This window comes from Mesoplodon bidens (genome assembly GCF_964165515.1).
Source record: "Mesoplodon bidens genome assembly, chromosome: 3".
NCBI classification, from domain to species: domain Eukaryota; kingdom Metazoa; phylum Chordata; class Mammalia; order Artiodactyla; family Ziphiidae; genus Mesoplodon; species Mesoplodon bidens.
The window spans coordinates 85,340,776-85,363,667 of NC_138178.1; the positions used below are offsets into that span (position 1 = coordinate 85,340,776).

The following is a 22,892-nucleotide window of genomic DNA, read 5'->3' on the forward strand; positions in this document are numbered from 1 at the left end:
CTTGCGTCTCCCTCCCTCCCACCCTCCCTATCCCATCCCTCCAGGCGGTCACAAAGCACTGAGCTAATCTCCCTGTGCTATGCGGCTGCTTCCCACTAGCTATCTACCTTACGTTTGGTAGTGTATATATGTCCATGCCTCTCTCTCACTTTGTCACAGCTTACCCTTCCCCCTCCCCATATCCTCAAGTCCATTCTCAAGTAGGTCTGTGTCTTTATTCCTGTTTTACCCCTAGGTTCTAAATGACATTTTTTTTTCTTAAATTCCATATATATGTGTTGGCATACGGTATTTGTCTTTCTCTTTCTGACTTAACTTCACTCTGTATGACAGACTCTAGGTCTATCCACCTCATTACAAATAGCTCAATTTCATTTCTTTTTATGGCTGAGTAATATTCCATTGTATATATGTGCCGCATCTTCTTTATCCATTCATCGGATGATGGACACTTAGGTTGTTTCGATCTCCGGGCTATTGTAAATAGAGCCGCAATGAACATTTTGGTACATGACTCTTTTTGAATTATGGTTTTCTCAGGGTATATGCCCAGTTGTGGGATTGCTGGGTCATATGGTACTTCTATTTGTAGTTTTTTAAGGAACCTTCCTACTGTTCTCCATAGTTTCTGTACCAATTCACATTCCCACCAGCAGTGCAAGAGTGTTCCCTTTTCTCCACACCCTCTCCAGCATTTATTGTTTCGAGATTTTTTGATGATGGCCATTCTGACTGGTGTGAGATGATATCTCATTGTAGTTTTTTTTTTTTTTTTTTTTTTTTCTTCAGTACACAGGCTTCTCACTGCTGTGGCCTCTCCTCTTGCGGAGCACAGGCTCCGGACGCACGGGCTCAGCAGCCATGGCTCACGGGCCCAGCCGCTCTGCGGCATGTGGGATCTTCCCGGACAGGGGCACGAACCCATGTCCCCTGCATCGGCAGGCGGACTCTCAACCACTGCGCCACCAGGGAAGCCCTCACTGTAGTTTTGATTTGCATTTCTCTAATGATTAATGATGTTGAGCATTCTTTCATGTGTTTGTTGGCAGTCTGTATATCTTCTTTGGAGAAATGTCTATTTAGGTCTTCTGCTCGTTTTTGGATTCGGTTGTTTGTTTTTTTGCTATTGAGCTGCATGAGCTGCTTATAAATTTTGGAGATTAATCCTTTGTCAGTTGCTTCATTTGCAAATATTTTCTCCCATTCTGAGGGTTGTCTTTTGGTCTTGTTTATTGTTCCCTTTGCTGTGCAAAAGGTTTGAAGTTTCATTAGGTCCCATTTGTTTATTTTTGTTTTTATTTCCATTTCTCTAGGAGGTGGGTCAAAAAGGATCTTGCTGTGATTTATGTCATAGAGTGTTCTGCCTATGTTTTCCTCTAAGAGTTTGATAATTGCTGGCCTTACATTTAGGTCTTTAATCCATTTTGAGCTTATTTTTGTGTATGGTGTTAGGGAGTGATCTAATCTCATACTTTTACATGTCCCTGTCCAGTTTTCCCAGCACCACTTATTGAAGAGGCTGTCCTTTCTCCACTGTATATTCCTGCCTCCTTTATCAAAGATAAGTTGACCATATGTGCGTGGGTTTACCTCTGGGCTTTCTATCCTGTTCCGTTGATCTTTCTGTTTTGGTGCCAGTACCACACTGTCTTGATTACTGTAGCTTTGTAGTATAGTCTGAAGTCAGGGAGCCTGATTCCTCCAACTCCGTTTTTCGTTCTCAAGATTGCTTTGGCTATTCGGGGTCTTTTGTGTTTCCATACAAATTGTGAAATTTTTTGTTCTAGTTCTGTGAAAAATGCCAATGGTAGTTTGATAGGGATTGCATTGAATCTGTAGATTGCTTTGGGTAGTAGAGTCATTTTCACAATGTTGATTCTTCAATCCAGGAACATGGTATATCTCTCCATCTATTTGTATCATCTTTAATTTCTTTCATCAGTGTCTTATAATTTTCTGCATACAGGTCTTTTGTCTCCTTAGGTAGGTTTATTCCTAGATATTTTATTCTTTTTGTTGCAATGGTAAATGGGAGTGTTTTCTTGATTTCACTTTCAGATTTTTCATCATTAGTGTACAGGAATGCCAGAGATTTCTGTGCATTAATTTTGTATCCTGCTACTTTACCAAATTCATTGATTAGCTCTAGTAGTTTTCTGGTAGCATCTTCAGGATTCTCTATGTATAGTATCATGTCATCTGCAAACAGTGACAGCTTTACTTCTTCTTTTCCGATTTGGATTCCTTTTATTTCCTTTTCTTCTCTGATGGCTGTGGCTAAAACTTCCAAAACTATGTTGAATAATAGTGGTGAGAGTGGGCAGCCTTGTCTTGTTCCTGATCTTAGTGGAAATGGTTTCAGTTTTTCCCCATTGAGGACGATGTTGGCTGTGGGTTTGTCATATATGGCCTTTATTATGTTGAGGAAAGTTCTCTCTATGCCTACTCTCTGCAGGGTTTTTACCATAAATGCGTGTTGAATTTTGTCGAAAGCTTTCTCTGCATCTATTGAGATGATCGTATAGTTTTTCTCCTTCAATTTGCTGTTATGGTGTATCACGTTGATTGATTTGCATATATTGAAGAATCCTTGCAGTCCTGGAATAAACCCCACTTGATCATGGTGTATGATCCTTTTTATGTGTTGTTGGATTCTGTTTGCTAGTATTTTGTTGAGGATTTTTGCATCTATGTTCATCAGTGATATTGGCCTGTAGTTTTCTTTCTTTGTGACATCCTTGTCTGGTTTTGGTATCAAGGTGATGGTGGCCTCGTAGAATGAGTTTGGGAGTGTTCCTCCCTCTGCTATATTTTGGAAGAGTTTGAGAAGGATAGGTGTTAGCTCTTCTCTAAATGTTTGATAGAATTCGTCTGTGAAGCCATCTGGTCCTGGGCTTTTGTTTGTTGGAAGATTTTAAATCACAGTTTCAATTTCAGTGCTTGTGATTGGTCTATTCATATTTTCTATTTTTTCCTGATTCAGTCTCAGAAGGTTGTACATTTCTAATAATTTGTCCATTTCTTCCAGGTTGTCCATTTTATTGGCATAGAGTTTGCTTGTAGTAATCTCTCATGATCTTTTGTATTTCTGCAGTGTCAGTTGTTACTTCTCCTTTTTCATTTCTAATTCTATTGATTTGAGTCTTCTCCCTTTTTTTCGTGATGAGTCTGGCTAATGGTTTATCAATTTTGTTTATCTTCTCAAAGAACCAGCTGTTAGTTTTATTGATCTTTGCTATCGTTTCCTTCATTTCTTTTTCATTTATTTCTGATATGATTTTTATGATTTCTTTCCTTCTGCTAACTTTGGGGTTTTTTTGTTCTTTCTCTAATTGCTTTAGGTGCAAGGTCAGGTTGTTTACTCGAGATGTTTCTTATTTCTTAAGGTGGGATTGTATTGCTGTAAACTTCCGTCTTAGAACTGCTTTTGCTGCATCCCATAGGTTTTGGGTCGTTGTGTCTCCATTGTCATTTGTTTCTAGGTATTTTTTTATTTCCTCTCTGATTTCTTCAGTGATCACTTTGTTATTAAGTAGTGTATTGTTTACATTTTGTATGTGTTTGTATTTTTTACAGATCTTTTCCTGTAATTGATATCTAGTCTCATAGCGTTGTGGTTGGAAAAGATACTTGATACAATTTCAATTTTCTTAAATTTACCAAGGCTTGATTTGTGACCCAAGATATGATCTTTCCCGGAGCATGTTCCATGAGCACTTGAGAAAAATGTGTATTCTGTTGTTTTTGGATGGAATGTCCTATAAATATCAATTAAGTCCATCTTGTTTAATGTATCATTTAAAGCTTGTGTTTTCTTATTTATTTTCATTTTGGATGATTTGTCCATTGGTGAAAGTGGGGTTTGAAGTCCCATACTATGAATGTGTTACTGTCAATTTCCCCTTTTATGGCTGTTAGTATTTGCCTTATGTATTGAGGTGCTCCTATGTTGGGTGCATAAATATTTACAATTGTTATATCTTCTTCTTGGATTGATCCCTTGATCATTATGTAGTGTCCTTCTTTGTCTCTTCTAATAGTCTTTATTTTAAAGTCTATTTTGTCTGATATGAGAATTGCTACTCCAGCTTGCTTTTGATTTCCATTTGCATGGAATATCTTTTTCCATCCCCTTACTTTCAGTCTGTATGTGTCTCTAGGTCTGAAGTGGGTCTCTTGTAGACAGCATATATATGGGTCTTGTTTTTGTATCCATTCAGCCAATCTGTGTCTTTTGGTGGGAGCATTTAATCCATTTCCATTTAAGGTAATTATCGATATGTATGTTCCTATTCCCATTTTCTCAATTGTTTTGGGTTCGTTATTGTAGGTCTTTTCCTTCTGTTGTGTTTCTTGCCTAGAGAAGTTCCTTTAGCATTTGTTGTAAAGCTGGTTTGGTGGTGCTGAACTCTCTCAGCTTTTGCTTGTCTGTAAAGGTTTTAATTTCTCCATAAAATCTGAATGAGATCCTTGCTGGGTAGAGTAATTTTGGTTGCAGGTTTTTCTCCTTCATCACTTTAAACATGTCCTGCCAATCCCTTCTGGCCTGTAGGGTTTCTGCGGAAAGATCAGCTGTTAACCTTATGGGGATTCCCTTGTGTGTTATTTGTAGTTTTTCCCTTGCTGCTTTTAATATGTTTTCTTTGTGTTTAATTTTTGACAGTTTGATTAATATGTGTCTTGGCGTATTTCTCCTTGGATTTATTCTGTATGGGACTTTCTGTGCCTCCTGGACTTGATTAACTATTTCGTTTCCCATATTAGGGAAGTGTTCAACTGTAATCTATTCAAGTATTTTCTCAGTCCCTTTTTCTCTTCTTCTTCTGGAACCCCTATAATTCGAATATTGTTGCATTTAATGTTGTCCCAGAGGTCTCTGAGACTGTCCTCAGTTCTTTTCATTCTTTTTTCTTTATTCTGCTCTGCAGCAGTTATTTCCACTATTTTATCTTCCAGATCACTTATCCATTCTTCTGCCTCAGTTATTCTGCTATTGATCCCATCTAGAGTATTTTTAATTTTATTTATTGTGTTGCTCATTGTTGCTTGATTCATCTTTAGTTCTTCTAGGTCCTTGTTAATTGTTTCTTGCATTTTGTCTATTCTGTTTCCAAGATTTTGGATCATCTTTACTATCATTATTCTGAATTCTGTTTCAGGTAGACTGCCTATTTCCTCTTCATTTGTTAGGTCTCGTGGGTTTTTATCTTGCTCCTTCACCTGCTGTGTGTTTTTCTGTCTTCTCATTTTGCTTATCTTACTGTGTTTGGGGTCTCCTTTTTGCAGGCTGCAGGTTCATAGTTCCCGTTGTTTTTGGTGTCTGTCCCCAGTGGCTAAGGTTGGTTCAGTGGGTTGTGTAGGCTTCCTGGTGGAGGGGACTAGTGCCTGTGTTCTGGTGGATGAGGCTGGATCTTGTCTTTCTGGTGGTCAGGTCCACGTCTGGTGGTGTGTTTTGGGGTGTTTGTGATCTTATTATGATTTTAGGCAGCCTCTCTGCTAATGGATGGGGCTGTGTTCCTGTCTTGCTAGTTGTTTGGCATAGGGTGTCCAGCACTGTAGCTTGCTGGTCGTTGAGTGAAGCTGGGTGCTGATATTGAGATGGAGATCTCTGGGAGATTTTCGCCGTTTGATGTTATGCGGAGCTGGGAGGTCTCTTGTGGACCAGTGTCCTGAAGTTGGCTCTCCCACCTCAGAGGCACAGCAGTGACTCCTGGCTGCAGCACCAAGAGCCTTTCTTCCACACGGCTCAGAATAAAAGGGAGAAAAAGTAGAAAGAAAGAATTGGAAGGAAGGAAGCAGGGAGGGAGGGAGGGAGGAAAAAAGAAAGAAGATAAAGTAAAATAGAATAAAGTATGATAAAATATAATAAAGTTATTAAAATAAAAAATAATTATTGCAAAAAATTTTTAAAAATGGACGGATAGAACCGTGGGACAAATGGTGGAAGCAAAGCTATAGAGACAAAGTCTCACACAGAAGTGTACACATACACATTCACAGAAAGAGGCAAAGGGAAAAAAATCATAAATCTTGCTCTCAAAGTCCACCTCCTCAATTTGGGATGATTCGTTGTCTAAAGGAGAGAAGGAAGGAAGGAAAGAAAGAAAGAAAGAAGATAAAGTAAAATAAAATAAAGATAAAATAAAGTTATTAAAATAAAAAATAATTATTAAGAAAAAAAATTTTAAAAACAGACAGATAGAACCCTAGGATAAATGGTGGAAGCAAAGCTGTACAGACAAAATCTCACACAGAAGCATACACATACACACTCACAAAAAGAGGAAAAGGGGAAAAAATCATAAATCTTGTTCTCCAAGTCTACCTCCTCAATTTGGGATGATTCGTTGTCTATTCATGTATTCCTCAGATGCAGTGTACATCAAGTTGATTGTGGAGGTTTAATCTGCTGCTTCTGAGACTGCTGGGAGCGATTTCCCTTTCTCTTCTTTATTCTCACAGCTCCCGGGTCTCAGCTTTCGATTTGGCCCCGTCTCTGTGTGTAGACTGCCGGAGGGCATCTGTTCATCGCTCAGACAGGATGGGGTTAAAGGAGCAGCTGATTCGGGGACTCTTGCTCACTCAGGCCGGGGGCGGGGGGGAGGGAGGGGTACGGAGTGCAGGGCAAGCCTGTGGCGGCAGAGTCCGGCATGATGTTGCCATGCCACCAGCCCGAGGCGCGCCATGCGCTCTCCCGGGGAAGCCTTCCCTGGATCCCGGGACCCCAGCAGTGGCGGGCTGCACAGGCTCCCCGGAAACGGGGCGTGGACAGTGACCTGCGCTCGCACACAGGCCTCTTGGCGGCGGCAGCAGCAGCCCCAGTGTCCCATGCCCATCTCTGGGGTTCGCGCTTTTAGCCGCGGCTCGCGCCTGTCTCTGGAGCTCCTTTAAGCAGCGCTCTTAATCCCCTCTCCTTGCGCACCAGGAAACAAAGAGGGAAGAAAAAGTCTCTTGCTTCTTCGGCAGGTCCAGACTTTTTCCCGGACTCCCTCACGGTTAGCCGTGGTGCACTAACCCCTTCAGGCTGTGTTCACACCGCCAACCCCAGTCCTCTCCCTGCGCTCCAACCGAAGCCCGAGCCTCAGCTCCCAGCCCCGCCCGCCCCAGCGGCCGAGCAGACAAGCCTCTTGGGCTGGTGAGTGCCGGTCGGCACGGATCCTCTGTGCGGGTATCTCTCCGCTTTGCCCTCCGCACCCCTGTTGCTGTGCTCTCCTCCGCTACTCCGAAGCTTCCCCCTCCGCCACCCGCAGTCTCTGCCCGCGAAGGGGCTTCCTAGTGTGTGGAAACGTTTCCTCCTTCACAGCTCCCTCCCACTGGTGCAGGTCCCGTCCCTATCCTTTTGTCTCTGTTTATTCTTTTTTCTTTTGCCCTACCCAGGTACGTGGGGAGTTTCTTGCCTTTTGGGGGGTCTGAGGTCTTCTGCCAACGTTCAGTAGGTGTTCTGTAGGAGTTGTTCCACGTGTAGATGAATTTCTGGTGTATCTGTTTATCGCTCTCGCTCTGGATTTTTTTTTTTTAATGTTGAGTTTTCTGAGTCCTTTATCTTATCTGCAAATAAGTCCCAAATCAGTATATGCTGTTTTGGGTGGAGTATTTTATAAGTTCCATCAGGTAAAATTGATTGACAGTGTTAAGTCTACTCTATTCTTTCTAGTTTTCCTATCAAGAAAAAGACGAAGTTAAAAACAAAAAGGGATGTGAATTGTACAAGATTGCATTTCATAGTATTTATCTATGCCCATATATTTCCAAGTTCTCCCTAAGACGTTTTCCTCTTTTGTCAAGTAGTTGTCTTTTGACAGAACTCCTTAGAAAGGTCCACTGTCAATTAATAAATTTGCTCATGTTGTGTTCACTTTTTGCCCGTCTTTCATTCATATTGTAGGCTTTAGGCATATGCTCATGAACTGCAAATGATTTAGTTAAAAACATATATATATAATTCATACCGGAGTAATCTGAGTGCTTCTCATGCATGTATAATGCCATTATTTTAGTAGGTTATTTGCATACGTTAAGTGTCTAGTTCTAGAATCTGATTTTGGTGGACTTCATTACTGTAGCATGGGACTGAGCTGTGGTCATTGCCATTTGTTTGCAAATAAGTTCACAGGGAGAAATTCCAAACAAATCTTTGTCTTGCTTTAACAACCAGTAAAAATATAGCAGCAAGTACAACCACTAATCTGTTTCCCCCTCCAAACCATTTCCAATTTTTTCTAGAAGAGGGAAGCAACCCTTTAAATTATAAATCACAGTATAATTTTAGTGCTACCCCTAAACCCTGCATTTTTAATAATAGGAGCTTAATGAAAATTTCATGAGTTTAAAGCACTAGGTTAAGTTGGTTTTGGTAGAAATTCAACCTCACGTTATCATGTGTCAGAGCAGCCTACCAAATGATATTTTTTTTCAAGTTACAAGCAGAAGTCACATGAATAAATGTCTTCAGGTCCAGATGCTCTGCCTACCTTCAGTGTACTATGGTTGTGGAGTGGGAGAAGTGGCCAGGATAGCAATAATATACCAGCAGTCTAACTGACATGGCCAGATCTTTTGATTCTCAGGAGAATGCTCTAAATGTGATCCTGGGGATGGTTCCATTGCTCTATAGGTGCATAAGGGAGTAGGGGGTGATGGAGATTGCATTCCTAAATAGTGTTAAGTCTCATTGAGAAGGTGACATTTGCTCAAAGACTTGAAGGAGGTGATAGAATGAAAGTAATGAGTCAGGATGCAGAGTTGCAGAGCACTAGGACCTTAAAGGTTATTGTAAGGACTTTGGCTTTTATAAAACTTCTTAGAGTAAAATGTGAAAATATTGGAGAGTTTTGAGCAGAGAAGTGACATAATGACATATTTTAAAAGGATTACTTTAGGGACTTCCCTGGTGGTCCAGTGGTTAAGACTCTGCACTTCCATCGCAGGTGCCATGGGTTCGATCCCTGGTCAGGGAACTAAGATCCCATATGTTGTGTGGCATGGCCAAAAATAAATAAATAAAATAAAAATTTTTTTAAAGATTATTTTATTTCTTTTGGCAAGGGTGGCATGAGTGGTTTCTGCAGTAAGCCAGGCAAGAGGTGATGATGGCTTGGGCCAGAATAGTAGCAGTGGAGGTGTGAGAAGTGGTTGGATATTGGATGTGTTTTGAAGGCAAGCTGACAGGTTTTGCCATGGGATTATATATGAAGTACATAAAAAGAGGAAATCAAGGATGACATTAAAATTTTTGCCTTAAGGGACTTCCCTGGCAGTCCATTGGTTAAGACTCCACACTTCCACTGCAGGGGGCACAGGTTCGATCCCTGGTTGGGGAACTAAGATCCTGCATGCCACGCAGCCAAAAAAAAAGAAAAAAAAAGATTTTTGCCTTTAAAAAAAAAAGAAAGAATACAACTGGAAGAATAGAGTTACCATTTACTGAGATGGGGAAGACTTTATGAGAAATAGTGTTTGGGTGAAAGGTGAGCTCAGTTTAGGCTATGTTAACGTTTGTGATGCCTGTTAGACATCAAAATGAAGCTGTTAAGTAGGCAGCTGGATATGTGAGCATGGAGTTCAGGGAAAGATCTGACATGGAAATACAAATTAGAGAGTCATCCAGTGTATTGATGGCAAACTGGATGTGAGCACTAAGAGAATGAATATAACTGGAAAAAAAGTCCAAAGTCTGAGTGAATATAACCGGAAAAAAGAAGTCCAAAGTCTGAGTGAATATAATTGGAAAAAAGAAGTCTAAAGATTGAGGAGAAGAGGAGAAATCAACAAGGATATAAATGGAGTGGCCAGTGAAGGGAAGAAAATCAAACTAACTGATGAAAATGTTTTAAGAAGATGAGAATGATTGATTTTGTTAAATGCTGCTGATATATCAATGAAGATGAGTCCTGAAAGTTGACCTTTGGATTTAGAGAAAATCGTTGGTGATCTTGTTGAAACTTATTTTAGGAGAGTGCTTGCCTTGCAAGTCTGACTGGAGTGGGTTTTAGAAAGCATAGGAGGAGAAGAAAAGAGGGAAACACTTTTTCCAATGATCTTTACTGTAGATGGAGGCAGAAACATTATGTGTTAACTTGAGGGGCAAGTGGAGTCATGCAAAGTTTGTTGTGTTTAAAATGGGAAGTATAATAGCATGTTGCATGCTGATGGGAATAAGTTAATAAAGAAGGGGAAAAAATCAAGGAGAACTGGTGGAGAGTTAGTAAGGGTATGGGGTCTAGAGCACAAGAGGAGTGATTAGACTTAAATAGGAACACAGTGAGTCACAGGAAGGAAGGCAGAATGTGTGGGTATAGATACTCATTGGTGGACAGATGTGGTAGAAGTTTGTAGAAGTTCTCTTCTTGCTGCTCAATTTTCTGAGTGAAATGGGAAGTAGGTCATCAGTTGAGAGTAAGAATGGTGAAGGAGTGTTGGAGGTTTGAGGAGAGGAGGAGATGGTGTGAAATCATACAGAAGAATGAGAAAATGGACCAGGGAAATATGGTGTGACTGTTGGGCATCATTAAGGGACATATGAGGTTTGTGGTCAGGGTTTTAAAGTGAAACCAGAGGGTGTTGTTTTGTTTGTTTGTTTCTGTAGTCATATTAATATAGGCAGTTATGGAATAGGTGGGGAATTGGATTGAATCAGGGTTGGGTTTGCTAGGTGTATTCCTAGTACAGTAAAGCTGGAGAGATTCCTTTTCTTTTTCTCTTCTCCCATTGAGGGGTATGTAGGGAAGCAGATTCTTCAAAGGAATACTACCAGACTTTAGTTAGAAAAAGAAGGTGGTGGCTTGCAGGATCTTAGTTCCCCAACCAGGGATCGAACCCATGCCCCCTTCAGTGAAAGCACAGAGGAATCCTAACCAATGGACCCCCAGGGAATTCCCTAGAGGTTTCTTTTTGGAATACAGGCTCTTCCTTTTCGTACTGTACTGGTAAGAAAGAGGGGGATGGGGGGAGAGATTTGGAGAGAGAGAGTGTGCTAATGTCTATATTTAATATATATGTAATATCTATAGATATATGAGATATCTAATGTTTATCTATGTCTAATATATATATTATGTGGAGGATAAAGCTCAAGATCTTCAATCTACTCAGTCCGAATTTATGGAGTTTCACCTATCTCAGTATGTAATGCCTCATCCCTTTTTTTAAAAAATAAATTTATTTATTTATTTTATTTTATTTTATTTTTGGCTGCCTTGGGTCTTCATTGCTGCGTGCGGGCTTTCTCTAGTTGCAATGAGCGGGGGCTACTCTTTGTTGCTGTGCACGGGCTTCTCATTGCCGTGGCTTCTCTCTCTCTCTTTTTTTTTTTTTTTTTTGTGGTACGCGGGCCTCTCACTACTGTGGCCTCTCCCGCTGCGGAGCACAGGCTCCGGATGCGCAGGCTCAGCGGCCATGGCCCACGGGCCCAGCCGCTCCACGTCATGGGGGATTCTCCCAGACCAGGACACGAACCTGCATCACTTGCATCGGCAGGTGGACCCCCAACCACTGCGCCACCAGGGAAGCCCCGCGGTGGCTTCTCTTGTTGCAGAGCATGGGCTCTAGGCGCGCGGGCTTCAGTAGTTGTGGCACGCAGGCTCAGTAGTTGTGACTCGCAGGCTCTAGAGTGCAGGCTCAGCAGTTGTGGTGCATGGGCTTATGTGCTCCGCGGCATGTGGAATCTTCCCAGACCAGGGCTCGAACCCGTGTCCCCTGCATTGGCAGGTGGATTCTTAACCACTGAGCCACCAGGGAAGTCCACCTCATCCCTTTTTAATCAATCACCAATAGCAGGATACAGAGTCTAGGGATCCAGGCAGAAGCTTAACTGGTGGTATAAAAAGTAATTAAAAAAAACTTTTAAATTGAAATTATTTCAGGTTTACAGTAATTGATGGAAAGGTGTTAATCTTCCACTGTCATCTTAGATTTGTCTTATTCTCCGTATTGATGTTTTTGCTTTATGCATTTTGAGACTACTTTATTTGGTGATTCATATTTAAGATTGTTGTAGTAGTCTGGTGAATCAGATATTTGAAATCATGTAATAACCTGCACTATCCCTATTGATGTTTAGCATCTATTTTTTTTTTAGTATTGTCTTTCTTTTGATTAGAATTTGCTTGATATCTCTTTCTATCCCTGTACCATTAGCCATTCCATGCCCTATGCTTTAGGTATTTGTCTTAGAAACAGAGTATAGCTATTATTAGGTTTTATTTTATTTTTAGTTGAATCTGACAGTCACTCTTAATTGGCCTTAAAATGATCCACTTCCCAGGATCATACCAGCCCCTCTTGAGGTTTCTGGCTGAAATTCGATTTCCCTCCTCTCTGGTTATTTGAAGCCACAGTATCTGCATAGCGCTGTTGATTTAGTAATCTCAATCTCACTGGACTTAAGTGGAATGATTCTAATATTTTAGGTGTGCTGTTGTCAGTAAACATGTTGTATATAGTAAATATTTAATGAATTAAAAATTGAATTATTTTAATGTATTTATCATTAAATTTTTCCTTGTAATATTAGTTGGTTAATTTATAAACCATCTTTTTTAAACTTTCTGTTTTAGTCCCAGAAATCCTGGATAGAAAGCACTTTGACCAAGAGGGAATGTGTATACATTATACCAAGTTCAAAAGACCCTCACAGGTAAGCGTACTTCTCTTTCTTCTGGGTTCTTCTAGAAATAAATTTATTTATTTATTTGTTTATTTATTTACTTACTTACTTACCTACCTACCTACCTTATATTTTTGGCTACGTTGGGTCTTCATTGCGGCACACGAGGTCTTCGTTGAGGCATGCAGGATCTTTCATTATGGAGCACGGTCTCTTTGTTGCGGCATTTGAGCTTCTCTTTAGTTGCGGTGTGTGGGATTTTTGTCTCTAGTTGTGGCGCAAGGGCTCCAGTGCACGTGGGCTCTGTAGTTGTGGCGCGCGGACTCTCTTGTTGAGGTGCGTGGGCTTAGTTGCCCTGCGGCATGTGGGATCTTAGTTCCCTGACCAGGGATTGAACCCGTGTCCGCTGCATTGGAAGGCGGATTCTTTACCACTGGACCACCAAGGAAGTCCCTCTTCTAGAAATTTAGATGTAAATTATATTGCTATTTATTTATTAAAAATTTAAATTATTAATTATTTGTAGTTACTGTTAACTTTTGTGCTTAATGTTAATTATTCTTTTAGGATTAGGAGAAGGAGCTATCATTAGCAAAATATCAGTGTTCTGGAGTTCTTAATGACATTTCACAACATAAAACCTCTTCTTCAAAGTGTTGTTCCATCCCTAATCTCCCCCATACCATACTAGTGTATTACAAAGACAGTTAAGGCTCTCTTTTTAAATTGATTCACTCATACTGAGAACTTTAAAAAGTTTGTGTATTGATTTAATGGGCATATACTGAGTGCCCAACACTATGGTTTATGCTGAAGAAATCAATATGAACCTAATAGTTGCTGGTTTTGTTTGCCAAAATATAGCTATAATGAGCACTTATTGGAAAACCTATCACCAGAGATTCTGTTGGCATCTCTGATTGTCTTTTGGTCTTTAAAATGGCTTTGATAATAGAAAAAATTTTAAGTGAAGGACAGTAGTTAGAATTCAAGAAAAAAATCTGTTGAGGTATTTATTGAAGAAACATTTTTCCTATTTTTTTTTCTTTTTCTTTAGACCTAAAAAAGCAAGAAGCTTAAAAGGGTAAATCAAAAATACAGTTATTTTCTGGCCTACAGAGCACCTCTTTTCACAGGCACTTAGGAAAAATTAATTGAAAAAGGCATTTACAAGGATTTTTAGTCTTCTTACCTTTCCTGTCTCCTATTAAACCTTGTTTTCTATGTAGTTATCTTCTCTGCATCTTTACTTCCATTTGCTATATGGCTCTTATGAAAATACAGCCAAGTAGGTAATCTTTTATTAACTGATGTATTTTAAATTATAACACCTGTCACCATTATTGTCCATAGTAGGTTTTCGGTAAATATTTGTTGAATAGAATTTCTAAACCTTTTGTTACATTACATAAACCTGCTGTTTGAATTCAACATTTCTCTTTTTTTTAACAGCAAAAAATACCTATTTTGAATATATCTCTCACTTAAACAAATTTCCATTTTAAGAGGAATGTGCATGATAACTTTTGGAAAGTTTTGAGATGCAGAAAGTAGGCTCAGGGATTTCCCTCGTGGCGCAGTGGTTAAGAATCCACCTGCCAATGCAGGGGACACTGGTTTGATCCCTGGTCTGGGAAGATGCCACATGCCGTGGAGCAACTAAGCCCGTGTGCCCCAACTACTGAGCCTGCGCTATAGAGCCTGCGAGCCACAGCTACTGAAGCCCATGCACCTAGAGATCGTGCCCCACAACAAGAGAAGCCACTGCAATGAGAAGCCCACGCACTGCAATGAAGAGTAGCCCCGCTCACCGCAACCAGAGAAAGCCCGCGCACAGCAACGAAGACCCAGAGCAGCCATACATACATACATACATAAATTTAATAAAAAAGTTACTCTATCATTAAAAAAAAGAAAGTAGGCGCAATACTCAGTTTCAAAACATGAGGACAGTCATTATTAATAACATTAATTGCACCTATTTTTAATCTTTCCTCAGTGCATAGCTTTCGTTTTAAAATATTGCTAAATTCGGTCTATACGTAAAACTTTGAATCTGCTTTTTAACAAAATGTTATAGTAATTACATTTTTTCATGATATAGATATTTTATAAGAATGGTAGTTAATACTCTGTTAGTGTATGCATCACAATTCATATACCTATCTTACTCTTGGCCGTTTGAGTTATTTCCATTTTTTAGAATTATAAATTAAAATTAGGTCACAGTGGAGATCTTAGTGGATAAAACTTTTTTGTGTTTAAAATTTTATTCCCGCTTAGTATGTGTAATGCCAAAAAACCTTCCGAAAGATTAAAGAATACACATTATCACCAGTAGTGACGAGAATGCCTGAATATTGACTAGAGTAATATGATCCATCATCTTCAAGAAAAAGTGATGAGTAGAAAATAGTATATTAAATTTGCATTTATTTGATTACTGTTGAGAAAACATTTTTAATATTCTTTAATATTCCCCCAATTTTTGTTAATTTCTGTAAATGTCTTTTTAGATCGTTAAAATAGATAACCTTAATGTCTCTTCCAATCATTATTCTATGATTTATTTGTATTTCTTACTAATTATTAAAGATAGGTTTTATTACAAGATAAGATTACATTTCTTAACCAGAGAGCATAAGTGACATTTCCCAGGTCACATGGCTAATAATTCATAAAGATTGGATTGAATTTAGATCTGCCAGTTCTAAATAAGACTGTGTTGTTCTTTCATTGAGGGAAAATTATGGTTTTCCTTTATTAAAAAATAGATTGTATTATCATTAAGGAGCTTATTTCTTGTAATTTTGTTAATTTTACTTTGCAGTAGAAATAATACAAGTCCTCATTAGGTGTTAAAGAAATCTCAGGCTGTTATTAAATACCCTTGCCTGTAGCCATCCATATGAGACCTAATTTACAAACACCATTAGCTGGTCATTTTTTCCTACACTAATTGGATTTTAAAATTAATTTAATATGAATAGGTTAATCATTGATTTACAAGGTACCAAAAATTATAAGTGAAAGCCTTGTTTTTACCACTGTGCCTTAACTATAAGTTCCCCTCCCTAAAGGAAAGTGTTACCTATTCCTTGGGATACTTTTCAGAAATAGGTAAACTCTTTGCCTGACTAAGCAGATGTATATTTATTCCTCCCTCTTCCCTTTTAAATGCATACTGTTTTTCTCATTGTGTTTATTATCTTGGCAATAACCACTTTGCTCTTAATTGTTGCATCCTTTTTAATTATATATCTGGATCATAATTTTAGTATTCCCTTAGGACATTTTAGCTATTCTGTTTTTTTGCTGTTAGAAAAAAAAAAATTCTGTTGGGTTTTTTCAGCACTAGCTGTCCCTGACTCCTTGTTTGGCACCTTACAGTAAATGCTGCACTTTCCTTCACCACAATAAATAAATAAATAAACAAATGAATGAATGAATGAATGAATAAAAAAATTCTGTAGTGAATAACCTTATAAATGAATCATTTTACACATATGCTGTAGATATTTTTTTTTTTTTTGCTGTACGCGGGCCTCTCACTGCTGTGGCCTCTCCCGTTGCGGAGCACAGGCTCCGGACACACAGGCTCCGCGGCCATGGCTCGCGGGCCCAGCTGCTGCGCGGCATGTGGGATCTTCCGGGATAGGGGCACGAACCCGTGTCCCCTGCATCGGCAGGCGGACTCTCAACCACTGCGCCACCAGGGAAGCCCCTGCTGTAGATATTTTTTAACCTTCACTCTTAGTACTTTAGACTTAGAGAAAGAGTCTGCATTTTTCATTTTGATAAGTATTTCCAAATTGCCCTCCATAGAGAGTTTATCAATTTATACTCCTCCCAGCAGATACGAGGCTACTTTCCTCTATATTCTCACCAAGATATTGTCTTAAAGGATTAAAAAAATTTTTTTTCTAATCAAATACCTTTTCATATGTTTGTTTTTACTGTGAATTATCTGTTCATATATTTTCCTATTTTATATTGATTCAATGAAGCTCTTATATATTAGGAAAACTGACATTTTGTCTGCAAATATTTTTTCTGTTTACCTTTAGACTTTATGAGTGACATATTTTTGCCACATAAAAATGTTGTATTTTTTATGTAGTTAAATCTGTCAGTCTTTTCTCTTATGGTTTCTGGGTTTTAAGTCACAACTAATTATATTTAAAATATGAAAATCATGTTAGTTTTAAAAAGTAGTTATTTGAATATGTAAATTAAGGTATAAATGACTTGTGCTATCTACTGAAAAACTAAATACATAATTTTTCCTTTGTTTTGTACTTTTTTATGGATTTTATATAGTTTAAACTAAAAAAAATTTTTCCCTTTAAGTAATAGATTTACCTTGTTTTATAGATGCCTTCCAGGATGTCAAATTTGTCAACAACTCGTCAGGTAATTTTCATAATTGCATTGCACAAATTTTGAAAAATAAAACTAATGTATAAAAAAATCAGAATACATTGGGATAAATTCACAGGCCATTATGTTTAAGGGTTACTTTACTCAGACTTGGGAGGTGAAGGATCAGGCAAGGCTGCTTGAAACTCAAGTGTAGGTATCTGAGCAGAGTTCTAAAGCTGAATGTGAATTAGTCAGGTAAAGATTGAGGGAAAGGAATTTTAGGCAGAGAGAACAGGATGTGGGAAGGCCTGGCAGTGAAAGAGATTATAGTTCTGTCAGGAAACTGCAGGCTGTAGAATGTAAGATGGATATTGGAGAGATCTGAGTCTGGAGAAATAAGTAGGGCCAGATCATTTAAGCTCTTTGTGTACTATGCCACACAGTTTTGATTTCATGTTAAAAGGGTATTATATAGGGAAGTAACATGTTTAGTTTTTTTTTTTTCCTCGAAAGCAGTTGGTATTTTGAGGAGATTGGATTGGGAGAAAAAAATAGTTTAGAAACTTTTGGAGTAATTCTGGCAAAAAATGAGAGCCTGAATTAAGATAGTGGCTATGGTGATGAAGGAGAAGTAGGCATATTTGAAGGGATTAATCAGATAAATTCAATAGGATTTGGTGGATGTATGGAGAAAGGGAAGATTTGAGGATGGTACCTAAATTTCTTACTTAGGCAACTAATTAAAGAGTAATATTGTTCTTTTAAACTGTGATGAAAGAAGACAAGAGGAAGATGAGAAGGTCTCTTGGTGGTGGGCTAGGAACGAAAGTGCATAGAATACGTTCATTTAGACATATGGAGTTGTTTTACCATCTCCAGTCCTATTCATTTGTTCCTCTAGATGGGAAGTTTTCTGTCTGGTGTCTTTCCACTCAGGCTGAAGAGCTTCCTTTAGCATTTGGTATAATGCAGATATACTGAAGAGGAATTTTCTCAGCTTGATTTATCTGAAAATATGTTTATTTTACTCTAATTTTTAAAGGATATTTTCACTGAATGTGGAATTCTGAGTTGACAGTTTTCTCTTTCCAGTGCTTTGAAGATACCATTATGTTGTCTTCTAGCTGTTGGTTTCTAGTGAGAAGTCAGCTGTCGTTAGTGTAGTTGCTTTCCTGTGTGTAATGGGTCTTTTTTTCCTCTGGCTATTTTAAGGATTTTTTTTTTTTTTCCCCTGTAATTCTGGATTTCAACAGCAGGTCTATGATATGCCTAGGAATGGTTCTTTTGGTACTTCTTCTTGCATAAATATCTGCAAGTTCATATTTTTCACCAAATTTATAAGTTTTCAGCCATTGTTTCCTAAATTACTTTTCTGCCCCATTCTCTCTCCTCCCTCAGAAACTTCAGTTATACATATATTAGATTGCTTGATATTTTCCACAAGTCACTGAGGCCCTGTTTCATTTTTATTTAATTAAAATAATTTTTCCCATTTATTAAATTAGATCATTTGTATTGATCTGTCTTCAGGTTCACTAACACTTATTTCTGCAATCTCCAGTGCTGTTTTGCCCATCCAGTAGGAAGTAGATGCCCCAAACTAAATTTAGAAGACTGTATCATCAAATACTAATGTATTTATACTATTTTAATTCTACGGTGAAGGTATTAATTTACTGATATCCTAAAATCAAAAAGATTAATTTTCATACTCTTTATGAGTTCATTTATTTTTGTATGGTTTTTCATTGACTGATTTTTTAAAAGGTCTTTTTAAAATTTTATTACTTTTTTCCTTTAGGTGTTTTTGTGGTCGCTTGGTCAAGCAGCATGCTTGTTTTACTGCAAGTCTTGCCATGAAATACTCAGATGTGAAATTGGGTGACCATTTTAATCAGACATTAGAAGAGTGGTCTGTGGAAAAACATACAGAACAGAGCCCAACGGATGCTTATGGAGTCATAAATTTTCAAGGGGGTTCTCATTCCTACAGAGCTAAGGTATGTCATGTATTTGAGTTTCTTCATTTACCTTATTACCTAATAATGTACGTTTATTACCTGACAATAATATTGTGTCAGAAAATTAGTTTCAATCATTTCTTTATGTATTTTGAAGTTCTTTGTATAGGTACATATATGAATATAGAATTGTTATATCTTGTTGAATTGAACCTTTTTTTTTAGTTTAGTCTACTATCTCACTTTTCTTTGTTCCTTTTTTTTGGTCTTTTGGATTAAGTATTTTTTTGTTAAGCTTTCCTTCTTTATAGCATCTTATTCATACATTGTTTTTCTATTCTTTAGATTAATCTTATAATAAATACTATAAAATGCATTTATAACTTGTTACTATTATAAATTAGTACTTTTACCACTTCCTGGAGAATGCAAGAAACTTTAGAATACTTGTGACTACACTTTTTTCCCTCCTGACTAATGTGCTCTTGTTGGCATGAATTTTATTTCTTCGTGTATTTTAAACCTCCAAATCATAATTATTATTCATTTAGATGTATCAACGTATTACCCTGTAGATTGTTCCACCTGCCTCCCTCCCTGCCTTGATTTGATAAGCAGTGCCAAATGCTGGGCCTGTCTCTCCATTTTTTCTGTTCTCTTGGATCCTGATTCCACAAGTTGTCACTGCTTTGGTAGCTCACTGATAGCTTAACAACAGGTGTTATTTATCTAGTTTCTAGTTTCTCTAGTTCCCAGGGGCAGTTAGTCGAAAACAACCTAGTCCATCATTGTTGGAAATAGAATTCCTCATTTATTACTAACATAATCTTTTTTTTTTTTTTGCGGTACGCGGGCCTCTCACTGTTGTGGCCTCTCCCGTTGCGGGGCACAGGCTCCGGATGCGCAGACTCAGCGGCCATGGCTCACGGGCCCAGCCGCTCCGCGGCATATGGGATCCTCCCAGACCGGGGCACGAACCCGTATCCCCTGCATCGGCAGGCGGACTCTCAACCACTGCGCCACCAGGGAGGCCCCACATAATCTTTTTTTAAAAAAAAATTAACTTCAGATTGTTTTCCAAACACTACTAATGTACCCAAGTATAATAATGAGTTAAACAGAACTAATGCAGAAAGACTTAGTACAGAACAAATCTCATTACAAATCATTCTTAAGGGATTCTAGAGTCTTCTCAGTTTTATATAATTCTGATATTTTGGGATAACTTTCCTTGGTGTTTGATCTCTATTTGTAAAGAAATTGGCAATATGTTGTTTTGCAAAGAACCTTTATTAGAGATGATTAAAAGTGTTTTTCTTCCAACATCTGAATATTTTAGATTTTTTATGAGCTAAGTCATAGGTGCTTTAGATAAAGAAAATGAATTACAGTAGTCATAGCAAGTAAATTTTGTGATGTCACTTACCAGAAAGATCATTTTTTAAATCTTTCAAACCAGAGGAACTTACTCCACAGATATGATAGCTTTTTTTCTTATAGAATGATTTTTCAACAATTAAAGTGGTGATTCCATCTGAATACCTTGAAATACTGAGCAAAATTTATTATTTTCAGTAATTTGTGAGTCAAATCCACAGTTACTTCCAGTGAAGGAAACAATCATCTGTATTAAAAAATCTGTGTTATTTTACTGCATAGTCACAACTCTGATCAAACTTTCAAACAGATAATTCAGTATTTGCCTCTCATAGTTGCAAGAGTTGTAGAAGTCTCCATGTTTTCACCATTCTCCTCTTATTTTCCCTTTTCCCATCATCATACCTATCCTTAACACTTCTCACTCAATGCATACTCATAGTTAAACAAGGCAGTGAGTACTGTGGATAAATTTGTAAATCAGATGAATGGTAATTAAGTTTATATAAACAGAAAGAGTAACAAATTTACATATTGGTTTAAAAATTACAGTACCACTACTTCTATAGCTCTTATAGAATGATTTTCCAACTTTAAAATCATTTGCTATTGCTTATTCCTAGAAGTGTAATGCAGGTAGCCTATGAAATCTATTTTATAATAATCTGATCCAAACAAAACTTTTCTTAAGTCATATAATGTTGCATTTTGAAACCTATGAATATTCAATTATTAATTATTGTTTTAAAATCTTTTTTATTAGTATGTGAGGCTATCATATGACACCAAACCTGAAGTAATTCTACAACTTCTGCTTAAAGAATGGCAAATGGAATTACCCAAACTTGTTATCTCTGTACATGGTGGCATGCAGAAATTTGAGCTTCACCCACGAATCAAGCAGTTGCTTGGAAAGGGTCTTATTAAAGCTGCAGTTACAACTGGAGCCTGGATTTTAACAGGGGGAGTAAACACAGGTAATGTGATTACACCAATTTTATTTGGTGTGCTTGTAAATTCTTCATAATATCAATTAGATATTTGAAAAGTCAACACTGAATCTAAATATATTCAATTCTTCTGTTAAATAATCTACTTCCTAAGTATAAATGCTAACTGAAAAAGTATTTGGTTTTCATTTCTTCTTTTAAAAGAATAATACGCTTTATCATTCACTTTTTTTTATTAAGACTTTATTTATGTATTTATTTCTGGCCATGCTGTGTGGCTTGTGGGATCTTAGTTCCCGGACTAGGGATCGAATCCGGGACCCTCGCCCCTCCGTGAAAGTGCCAAGTCCTAACCACTGGACCGCCAGAGAATCCCCAAGAATAATATGCTTTAGAGCAGGGGTTTGCAAACTGTGGCTCCATGCACCAAATCCAGCCTACTCCTTATTTTTGTAAATAAAGGTTTATTGGAACGAAGCCACACTCATTTGTTTTTTTTTGTTTTTTTTTTTGCGGTACACGGGCCTCCCACTGTTGTGGCCTCTCCCGTTGCGGAGCACAGGCTCCGGATGCGCAGGCTCAGCGGCTATGGCTCACGGGCCCAGCCTCTCCGCGGCATGTGGGATCTTCCCGGACCGGGGCATGAACCCGTGTCCCCTGCATCGGCAGGAGGACTCTCAACCACTGTGCCACCAGGGAAGCCCTCATTTGTTTCTGTATTGTTTTGTATCATACTTTTGTGCTACAAAAGCAGAGGTGAGTGGTCTAACAAAGACTGTATGCCCTGCAAAGCCTAAAATATTTACAATTTGGTCCTTTATAAGAAAGTTTGCTGACTCCCTACTGTAAAGCGAAGTGTTGTTCTTATCACTCTGACTACTGGTAAATTGAGAGAAGAATGGCAATTCATTGCCTAGACACTGGTAAGAAATAGCTTTTCAAATTAATTTTTAATGTACTATAATCTTTCATTCTAAGTCTTCCCTATTAGATATACAGGTTGGATATATGGAAGGCAAATTAATTTTAATATCCAAAGTAAAACATAGTTATTATTTAAATTAGCTTGGAAAAATCTAATTCGTTATCAGCAACTGTGTTTTGAACCTCATTGTGTGTCAGGCACTCTTCTGGCTGCTGAAAATATATCATTCCACAAAATAAAATATTTACCTTCATGGAACTTATATTCTAGTGGGGAAGATGTAAACAACAAACAGATAACTAAATAATGTATAATAAATTAGATGATAAGTGCTTTGGAGACACATGAAATACAGAGGAGGGATAGTGAGGGATGGTCGAGGGGACTTCATTGATAAGGTGACATTTGAGTAGAGATGGAAGGAAATGAAGTGAGCAAGGTAAGAATAATGTGGGACAGAGCATTTAAATGAGAAGTGGCAAGTGTTGGAAGAATAGTGAGAAAGGTCCAGTGTAGCTTGAGTGGAATGAGCAAGGAGTGCCAAGTGATGAAATCAGAAAGTTATGGGTGAGTGGTGGTGGTGGTAGGCCTGGCGTGGAGTGGTGTGGTGAATAGCAGGGGCAATAGACAGATCATCATATAAGACCTTGTAGGCCATTATAAGCACTATGACTTTTAATCGAATGGGAAGGGGAGGTTTTAAGCAGAGAGTT

General features: G+C 38.2%; 1 protein-coding gene across 1 annotated transcript in view; it reads left to right on the top strand.

Moving 5' to 3' along the window:
- The window catches only part of TRPM7 (transient receptor potential cation channel subfamily M member 7), a 124,248-nt gene that overhangs the window by 23,434 nt on the left and 77,922 nt on the right, over positions 1-22,892 (top strand). Inside the window, exons 2-5 of the mRNA XM_081228070.1 lie at positions 12,555-12,634; positions 16,979-17,017; positions 18,768-18,966; positions 21,068-21,281. Coding sequence (XP_081084196.1) covers positions 12,555-12,634; positions 16,979-17,017; positions 18,768-18,966; positions 21,068-21,281 — 532 coding nt within the window. The remainder of the gene's footprint in view (positions 1-12,554; positions 12,635-16,978; positions 17,018-18,767; positions 18,967-21,067; positions 21,282-22,892) is intronic.